Source organism: Chiloscyllium plagiosum, chromosome 7, assembly GCF_004010195.1.
Source record: "Chiloscyllium plagiosum isolate BGI_BamShark_2017 chromosome 7, ASM401019v2, whole genome shotgun sequence".
NCBI lineage: Eukaryota > Metazoa > Chordata > Chondrichthyes > Orectolobiformes > Hemiscylliidae > Chiloscyllium > Chiloscyllium plagiosum.
In genome coordinates, this window is record NC_057716.1 from 85529024 (window position 1) to 85539216 (window position 10193).

At 37.9% G+C, this 10193-nt stretch overlaps 1 protein-coding gene across 3 annotated transcripts in view; it reads left to right on the forward strand.

Annotated features, from left to right (window-relative positions):
• Positions 1 to 9712, forward strand: part of epc2 (enhancer of polycomb homolog 2 (Drosophila)) — a 72127-nt gene extending 62415 nt beyond the window's left edge. For all 3 annotated transcript variants that reach the window (XM_043694133.1, XM_043694132.1, XM_043694134.1), the window contains exons 12-14: positions 829 to 988; positions 7228 to 7561; positions 8782 to 9712. In XM_043694133.1, the coding sequence (XP_043550068.1) occupies positions 829 to 988; positions 7228 to 7561; positions 8782 to 8851 (564 nt within the window). In that variant the 3' untranslated portion in view covers positions 8852 to 9712. The remainder of the gene's footprint in view (positions 1 to 828; positions 989 to 7227; positions 7562 to 8781) is intronic.
• Positions 9713 to 10193: the final 481 nt, after the last annotated feature.

The window sequence follows — 10193 nt, forward strand, 5'->3', positions numbered from 1 at the left end:
CGGCCTATCGCCCTCACCTTAACCTCCTTCTACCTATCTCATTTCCAACGCCCCTCCCCCAAGTCCCTTCTCTCTACCTTTTATCTTAGCCTGCTTGGCACACTTTCCTCATTCCTGAAGAAGGGCTCATGCCCGAAACGTTGATTCTCCTGCTCCTTGAATGCTGCCTGACCTGCTGCGCTTTTCCAGCAAGAATGTAATTTACCTTATTCTAACCCTAATTGAACAATCAGGTGGAATCCTTTGTGACTGTGTCCCATTGCAGAGTTTCTCATTAGTCTAGCAACACTAATGTATAGACTTACCTGGCTTCTTACCGTGCCAATCTAATAAGAGTTCCAAATTCTTTTGGAGATATTCTAAAACAAAGGATACTAAATTATTTTTCATTATTCTATCTTGATTAAAGATCACAGGAATCCAAATGGAAGTTGGCAATAGTTTTTGAATGAACAAAATCCCAGTTAATTACTGAAGAATAAAGCCTCAAGATTCCACGGTTTAAAACAATAATCTTTAACCAGATTATGGCAACAAAGTAAACACTGAAAATAATCTATAATGTACTTTAACATCTAGAATTAACATAAGTTAATTATGAATTAACAGGTAATTTGTAGTTGAATGTTACTTATGAATTGGACATTAACTGACACATATAACTAAAATAAATGTATGAATTGGGGAGGCAAGGGAGTGATGTTCAGTAGGCTTTGGGATTTGTATCGCTAACCTTCATTTCACCCTTTTAGTGTATTCTGCTCATTTCGCCCTTGTTTGCCTGTCTAACTGTCCTCCTTTTAAAATTTGCTTTGAATTTTTTTTAAGGGATCCAGGATATCTGAGGGCTCATCAAAAACGCTGGATTCAGCTAGTGCCCACTTTGCTGCATCAGCAGTAGTTAGTGCTCCTGGACCTGGTCAAGCAGATGTTTCTAAGGATACTGCAGATCATGCTACAAACATGAATGGTGTTGTTCAGACTCCAGGTACGATACTGTTATCCGTGTATTAGCTTTTCTAAATATTCACAAACGTTACAGCAAAATGATTTTTAGCAAATTTTTCTTGTGTAATTCAGATATTTAATGAATACTTATTTAGTGATTTAAGTTATCAGCATTAGTAGCTTCTCTCCCACTTCTGTGTTAAGAATAGTCTCTGCATTGTGTCTTTACCAAACCAGCCTGTCAGTTGAAGGGATAACTGCACCTTAGTTTTATAGGATTTCAAGCTTAATTAAGCATTATTCCTTTCCGACTCCAGCAACAGAACATCGGCTGAGTTAGAAGTTGAAAGCAGGCTATCTCGATTTCTGAGGAACAGCATATATCTTTGATATTTTCTTCTTAAAAAGAATAAATTCACTCCTTAATGACCATCTTATCTGGTGTAAGTGACCTGCTCATCCTTGAAATCATTTCCACCAAGAAGTGGTTAGAACAGATAGTTTAGAACAATACTTATCATATGAAGTAGAAACATTCAGCAGCAAGTTCCTGACACTTTTGTTCCATTAGGTTCTCTAAGAAAGTATGACTTTAATGACAGATATTTCAATATCAGAACAATGACAAAATTTTCACCTCAGCCGATTGTAAACAATCCTACTATTACCTCACACGTAGGTATGAGTGAAGTTTAATTTACTTGTCTGTAGAAAGTTGAGGCTTATCTTTCATTAACTTGTTATAATTTATTCATTCATGAAACATGGGCAACATTAGCTAACACAGAATTTGAAGTAATGGTGTGCTGCCATTTTCAACCATTGCAGTCCATGTGGAGTAGGTACACCTACAGTGCTGTTAGGAAGAGAATAAAAACTGTAACATTATATTACCAGTATTAATCAGTGCAGCTTTTGCAGTTTGGTATGAATTAAATTTTGTGCCACGGTACGAGAACTTCTAATCTGAAGCTGTGGTTCTGTCTTTCTGGACAAACATTTTGCATTTACAAAAGTAAGACCAGGTATTTATTATTGTTTCCTACTCTTGCTTTTTAAGAAGATCTATACTATAATTTCGGTATACCACAGATGCACATCACAAAAGTTTAATTTTTGGTGGATGTTTTAATAAAAGATTGTGCTAATTAAATACTTTGCACATTTTTTCAAAATCTCTTGAGAGACTTATTTTTCATTTTTAATTTTGTTATTGGATTTCTGATATAGAGTCATAAAGCACAGAAACAGACCCTTCGATCCAACCAGTTCATACTGGATATAATCCCAAGCTAAACTTTTCCCATCTGCTTGGCCCGATGCGGTTATCATTTATTGTATCCGTTGCTCCCGATGCGGTCTCCTCTACATTGGGGAGACTGGGCGCCTCCTAGCAGAGCGCTTTAGGGAACATCTCCGAGACACCCGCACCAATCAACCAAACCGCCCTGTGGCCCAACATTTCAACTCCCCCTCCCACTCTGCCGAGGATATGGAGGTGCTGGGCCTCCTCCACCGCCGCTCCCTCACCACCAGACGCATGGAAGAAGAACGCCTCATCTTCAGCCTCGGAACACTTACCTATTGTACTCTATGCTACTCTCTCCCCACCCCCACCCTCCTCCACGCTTCAGGCTCTCTGCCTTTATTCCTGATGAAGGGCTTTTGCCCGAAACGTCGATTTTGCCTGTCCATGGATGCTGCCTGAATTGCTGTGCTCTTCCAGCACCACTGGTTTCCAGCATCTGCAGTCATTGTTTTTACCCCATATCCCTCCAAACTTTTCCTATTCATGAACTTATCCAAATGTCTTTTAAACAATGTAATTGTACCCACATCCACCATTTTCTTAGGATGTTCATTCCATACACAAATCACCCTCTGCAAAAAAAATTGCTTCTCGTATCTATTTTAAATCTCTCTCCTTTCACCTTAAAAATCTGCCCCCTTGTCTTGAAATCCCCCATCCTACCATTAACTCTGTGCTCACTGAAATGTAGTTAAACATTAGTGGTTGAAGTCGAGCAAAGCAAAACCAAAATAATCAGTTGACAGTTTCTGCTGCTGGACATTATTGCTGTGAGGTAGTGATTTTTTTTTTAGAAGAAACGTAGAGATATAATACAGGCTTAGTGGTATAACTTTGAGGGTGTACAGGAGCAGAGGGACCTCAGGGTTCATATGCATGAACCTGAAGTTGGGCAGGCAAGTTGAAACAGTTGTTAAGGCGGTTTATAGGATCCTTGGATTTATAAGTAGAGGCATAAAATATAAAAGCAAGGAAATGATGCTACACCTCTACAAATCATTGGTCAGACTACATTTTGAGTATTATGCTTAATTCTGGGCACCTTACTTAAGGAAGTATGTTAAAACCCTGGAGAGGAAATTTATTAGAATGATACCATAGATTAGGGGTTTTAAAAACAAGGAAAGATTAAGCTTATCCTCCTGAGAGCAGAGAAGATTAAGAGAAAAATTAAGCTTATCCTCCTGAGAGCAGAGAAGATTAAGAGATGACATTATTGAGGTGTTCAGAATTATGAACAATTTTGACAGTGTAAAGAAGGTTATTCTGTTTCCACTAGTCAATATGTCAGTAACTAGGGGTCGTAATTTCAGGCTTGTCAGCAGGAGAGCTCGGAGTGTGACGTGGAGTAACTTCTTTACTCAGTTGTTAGGATTTCAAATGCAGTGCCTGTGAGAGTAGTGGAGCGAACTCTATTGGAGGTTTCAAAAGAAGGCTGGATATATATTGGAAAGTGATGAATTTAGAGGGCTAAGGAGATGGGGCTAGAGAGTGGGACAAGCTGGGTGGCTCTTTCAGGTGCTGGTACAGATATGATGGGTCGAATGGCCACCTTCTGTTCTGTAAAATTCTCTGATTCTATTAATTGTGAACATTTTACTGATCACAACCAGAGAGAGAATAGTGACCATGTTTTGGTTGAATTCCTACATTTCTTAAATACAACTAAAGTCAAAAATGATGGATATAGTTACCAGATTTCATTATATCTATGAGGAAAGAAACAAAGTTAATGTTTCAGGTGGTGAAGCATGGATTCTGTGTTAATCTTGACAGATGTTGACAAACCTGCCAGTTATTTTCATGTACATCACCAAATGGTATTTCAGTAATCGCAAGTCGGGCTGGGTTATATCTGTGGTTGTACTTTCAGGATTGTCTTCATTTGAACTTGGTGAAACTGGTAATCTTAGCCAAAATTTAAATAACTTGAGTAGATCTGTTCTCAGGAGAACAACCAAATTCTGCAGTCTCTCCACAACTGAAGATTCTCATCCCTGATATCATTCTGTTATCTTTTTTGCATCCTTTCCAAGGCCTTGACGTCCTGCCTGAAACATGGTGTCTAGAATTGAGTGTGGTAGTCAGGCTACTGCATCACTTCCTTGTTCTTAGTTTTTATGTCTCTAAAACAATGCTCTTATTATATGAGCAGGAGGAGGCCAGCCATCGCACCTGCTCACAACTGATCATCTACTCAAAGGCATTTGTCTGCACTGTCATAGAATTCCTACAGTGCAGAAAGAGGCCAGAAAGAGTATCCCACCCCGACCTTCTCCATAGCTCGGCTTGGTGTTTTGAATCACTGCTAACTCACCTAGCTGCACTTCCCTAGACACTACGGTGCAATTTTTTGTATAGCCATTGCAACTATCCTGCATATCTTTTGGACTGTGGGAGGAAACCAGAGCACCTGGCGGAAACCCATGCAAACAGCAGAAGAATATGCAAACTCCACACAGTCATCCAAGGCTGGAATTGAACCCAGGTCCCTGACACAGTGAGGCAGCAGTGCTAACCACAGTGTCACCGTGCTGTCTTGTTCCCATAACCTTTTTGATGTCATGAGTATATGGAAGTCTACTGATCTCTGCTTTGAATGTACTCAATTGTTGAACTCCCACAGCCCTCTGGGTACAGAATTCAAAAGTTGCATTATCCTCTGACTGAAGAAATTTCTCCTCTTAATTATAATTGACTTACCCCTCTTTCTTCATAATAGATTCAAGTGTTTTTCTGACTGCTGAAAGCAAGCTAACAGATTTGAAGTTCTCAGTTTTCTCTCCCCTTTCGAAATATCCACTATTTAAGGAAGAATCTCCCAATTTGCAGACATGGTTCCAGAATCTCTATATTTTGAAAGATGATTACCATCTCTATCGGCACCTACGTTCATTTTCGAGAATGCAGATTGTCATTTCCACACGATTTGTCAACTTCTAAGTCCCATTAATTTTCCAAAACTACTTTTCTTTTAGTATTGATTTCTTTCAATTCAGCTTTCTTACTAGTCCCTTGAATCTCTCTTTCTGGGTTTTTTTTGTATCTTCCGAAAAGTGATTTCTCTGCCATTTCCTGTTAATTCTTCTGCTCTAGCCTGCAGAGGACTTGTGTCATTTATGTTTTTTGCTAGTTTAATTCATGTCAATGGTAGGGAAAATATTTGGAGAAACATCTTGGGAGCAGGATTTATTTACATTTGGAAAAATATGGACTTATTAAGCCGCATAGCTTTGTGTGGGGAAGGTTGTGTCTTGTGAACTTGAGGATGTGACAAAGATGATTGAGGGCAGGGCAGTGGATGTTGTGGACATGGACTTTGACAAGGTCCTTCATGGCAGGCTGATACAGAAGGTAAAGCTTTTCTGCGCTCTCTACAAAGCCTCCGCATATTTCTGGTAGTGTGGTGACCAGACTGCACGCAATATTTCAAATGTTGCCGAACTAAAGTTCACCTGGGATTTGCTGTGAGCTGGTTAGACAGGTACAGAACTGGCTTGGTCCTCGAAGACAGAGAGTAGCATTTGAAAGGTTGTTTTTCTGATGGGAAATACATGACAGTGGTATTTTGGGGAATCAGTACTGGGACCCCTGCTATTTGTAATCTGTATGAATGATTTGGAGGAGAATGTTGGTGTCTAATTAGTAAGTTTGCAGACAACACAAAAAGTTTGGGGGAGCTGCAGATAATGAGGAGGATTGCCAGAAGATACAGCAGGATATTAATAGGCTGGAGATTTGGGCAGGGAAATGGCAGATGGAAATTAGTCTGGACAAATGCAAGAGATGCATTTTGCAAGGTCTAATGCAGGTGGGAGGTAATCAGTAAATGGCATAACCCTACAAAGTAACATAGAGAGGGATCTAGGCCCACTGGTGCACAGGTCCCTGAAAGTGGTAACACAAGTGGATAAAGTAGTCGGGATGGTGTATGGCATGCTTGCCTTCATCTGTTGGGGTATGGAATATAAAAATTGGAAATTCATGTTGCAGCTGTAAGAGCATTACTTGGCAACATTTGGAATATTGTGTGCAGTTTGGTCCCACACTACCAGATGTATGTGGAGACTTTGTAGAGGGTGCAGAAAAGGTTTCGCAACGAAAAATGATTGAACAAACTAAGCTTGTTTTCTCTTGAATGTTGGAGGCTGAGGGGCAACTTGATAGATGTTCCCAAAATTATGAGAGGCATGAATAGAATGGATAATTGGCATCTTTTTCCCAGGGTAGAAATGTCAATTACTTTGGGACATAGGCTTAAGGTAAAAGGAGTGAGTTTAACAGAGATGGGAGAGACAAGTTTTTTTTTACACAGAGGTTAAGTGTTTGGAATGTGCTGCCTGAGGAGATGGTAGAAGAGGATACAATGGCAAAAGGCATCTTGATCGATACATAATAGACAGGGAATAGAGGGATATGCATCGTGTAGAGGTACAAGGATTTTGTTTTGGAAAGGTGTCATGTTGGTACAGGCTTGATGGGCCATAGGGCATGTTCCTGTACTGTACTTTTTTTTTGTTCTCGATCTGCATTCCTTTTAAACTATTTGGTCATCTACCTATAACCAGAATTTTGAATCCAAGAGTTTAATATGCATTGATCCTAAACCAACTGGTAATGTTATGTTCTGGCATTGCAATATTACAAAACCAAGTTTCTACAGCCAGAAGAAGTTGTGGGAGATTTGTAAATTGTACATCTGGCTCAGTAGCAAAAACAAAATCCTGTGTTCCAAATTCTAGTTTTCTTATCTAGAACTTGGAAGCATGTATAATGAGTTGGAGGTTCTAAAAGTTTGTGTTTGAACTGTCTGCATAAAAACATTGTTTCTGTTGCTATTCAATTTCAAAATTCTAATGTTGGGCAATTTTTAGTTTGTGCAGATGCAAGTAAAAATTTAAAACTACTTTACTATTCATATGCAAAGAGATTAACCATTTTTAAATTGATATTTTTACTTCTTTTAACAGGCACTTATCGGAATCTTCAAACATCCAGTGCTACTTCCTCCACCAGTCCAGGATTGTCTACTGTACAAATTATACGGACTGTCAGTCGCACCTCAGCAAATCACGTGTTCCCTGCATTGCGCACAAGCAGTCCCCAGTCATTTCCAGTGAACAATTCCTGTATAGGAACTGCTGTGCGGCTAAATAGTATGAATGTGGTTACTCCTGTCAATGTGCATCTCAGTACAAGGACTTCAGCACCTTCTCCTTCTGCCTTAAAGCTGGCCACAGCTGCTACCAATCTTGACAGGGTGCCAAAAGTGACCCCCAGTAGTGCCATCAGTAGCTTGTCTAGGTAGGTAAAGAAGCTGTACGTAATTGTATTCTCAAGGGGCTTAAGTAGTTTCTGAGAACTAACTTTTAGTCTGTTATCTCAGACATGTTGATAAGAGATCCTTCTGCAACGTGTGTATGTGTGCTTTATTTGGAAAAAGAAATCCTTATGGGGAGCACTGATGTAAGTTTAATGAGGCCAGTCAGATTTTTTCCTCATTGAAGTGTTTGCAATGACCTCTTTCATTTGCCTTGTAAAATAAGTGATATGCAACAGGTGTACATTAACAAGCCAGGAGGAATGGAAGTGATAGCTGAAGGGTGAAATTGCATGATGCAGCTTTTGGATCATTTAATGCATTCTTCTGAGCAAGAATGTTTTAGATATTAAAACTGCATTCATTTAAAATGTTGGATCAGTGTTGACAATTAAAATTTTGTATCTAGTTAATGCATTTTTTGAATTTGGATAGCTTGTGTGAAATTTATAATTGATTCATATTTTCCACAATATTCTGAGAAGTATTGAAGTCTTATCTATATTTACAGTTCCCTAACTAGCTTTTACTTCAGTTGTATTAATGGTGCAAATGTGCGATTTCAGTTCTATTTGTAGACTTTAATTTACTTTTGTAGTGTGCCATTGGTACGTTGTTTTTCTTATAGCTCTCAAGGATTAAGTATGTTTTCCCTTCAGGATTATTCTAAAATCATGACTAACAGAATGATTAAACCTCAGGAAAGTTTTTCAAGGCAGCAGTTTTATTCTAGGCTTCATACATCTGGATAAGATTGTAACTGTTGAGTTAAATTGTGCAGTGAACTTCATTGGGTTGAGGGGATTGGGTAGTGAACAGTGATATTTGCCTCTTATAAATGCCACAAATGTATAAAATGAACGATTGAGGTGTAATTTGCTGATTGGTGATTCAGTTTGGAAATAAATTAGCTCATCCTGAATAACAAAATTGGATTTATACAGCATAAATTAAAAATGTGACAGAAATAATGAATAGAGATCTGTTTTCATCACTGATTGAACTACCAGTATTTGAAAGTAAACTACATCAAATTAATTTTGTTCTTATGTTAATATTGCAGTCTGTGCATTGAAAGTGTTCCTTAGATTTTCTTTTATGTGGATTTAAAAACTTACCTTTATCTACATGCGTTGCTTTTTCAAGAATCATGTTGTACATGTGTAATGTTTATACAAATTAAGCATCATTTATTTTCTTGCAGGGAGAGCAGTGAACCAGAAAGATTATTGAATGGTATTGTGGATAAAACAGTAGCAATGGAGGTGACATAACCTCTACCGACGCACCTCTTCTAAGACATAGAGATGGAAATATTGCATTCCAGAAAGAATGCAGAATAAGGCACCCAATCAATTGCAAGTGCTAAATGTGGTCCTGAATGGTGTCATATCATTAATGTAAAATTCTGTCTATATATATAAATGTAAATTTTGTAAAGTTCAGGTGATCACTACCTTGTACAATAGTTTATTTGTATCATCATATGTATTTCTGTTACTTGAATACTAGATATTCATCATGCTTTGCACTTGAAATTACAACAGAATGAAAATGACACAAATCTATGGGATCATGAGCATGAAATTGGGATCCTTTTGTCACTTGTTTTAACTATTTATTTTGCCATGTTTACATTTTGTAACTTGTACAAATCAACTTTGTGCTTAAAAAAAATTTAAAGATATTTAGGTAGGCCATGTAAATCCTTGTCATTTTTTGTACATTGTAAAGTTTTCACTTTTTTTTTCTCACAAATTGAATAGATGGATGTTTGGTAAATACTAAGTGACATTTCTTTATCAGACATTTAAGTCAAGACAAAAAAAAATAGTATTTTCTATTGTTTTGGAGGGTGAGGGTTGTGAAACAGAATTGAAGATTATTGACTTCCATCTTGCTCCTTTTCCTGTGGCTACAAGGCAAGTAACAGGTTAGAAAGACTGTCTGACTTTTATGTTTGGACTCCTATAGTATAGTGTTTTTATGAGTTTATACAATTACTATTACATAGGCCTTTTCAACAGTATTAGTATTGGAATGTTAGTGTCAGCACTACATCAGACAACTTCCTTGTTACTTGATCTTGTTAAGTGAAAAAAAATGCAGGGAAATTAAACATACATATCAGAATATCTGTTTGGTCTAATATTATTTCACAAAGCAGAGGATATATTGCTAACTAAAAAAAGGACAAATGTTGATTTTTACTGCAATCAAATCCAAACGTTAATGCATTCTTTGTAAATGTTTTATTAATATTATTTAGAGAAAAGATTTTGTTGTAGTCTGGTGCATTTTCTATAGCATTGCCTCATCTGAGGTGTGTGATTTCTGGAAGGAGGTGTAATGAGAAGAATTTGCCAGTACAACTTGGATAAGCAGACTTGGCAATAGTTGAGACAAGGATCTGAGTTTTCTGCCCTGTGTCTAAACTGCGCAGGTCTTGTATTGTCAGAAGTGAATGCTCAGGTTTCCATGCAAGCTGCTTTGCATAATCTGAATATGAAATCTACCATGAATCAACCCAGCCAACAATTATAATCAATTTCTGACTGGAACAGAATATTCTCTAGCATCACAGAGGAGGGAAATTGCCTGGAAACGAATCATTCT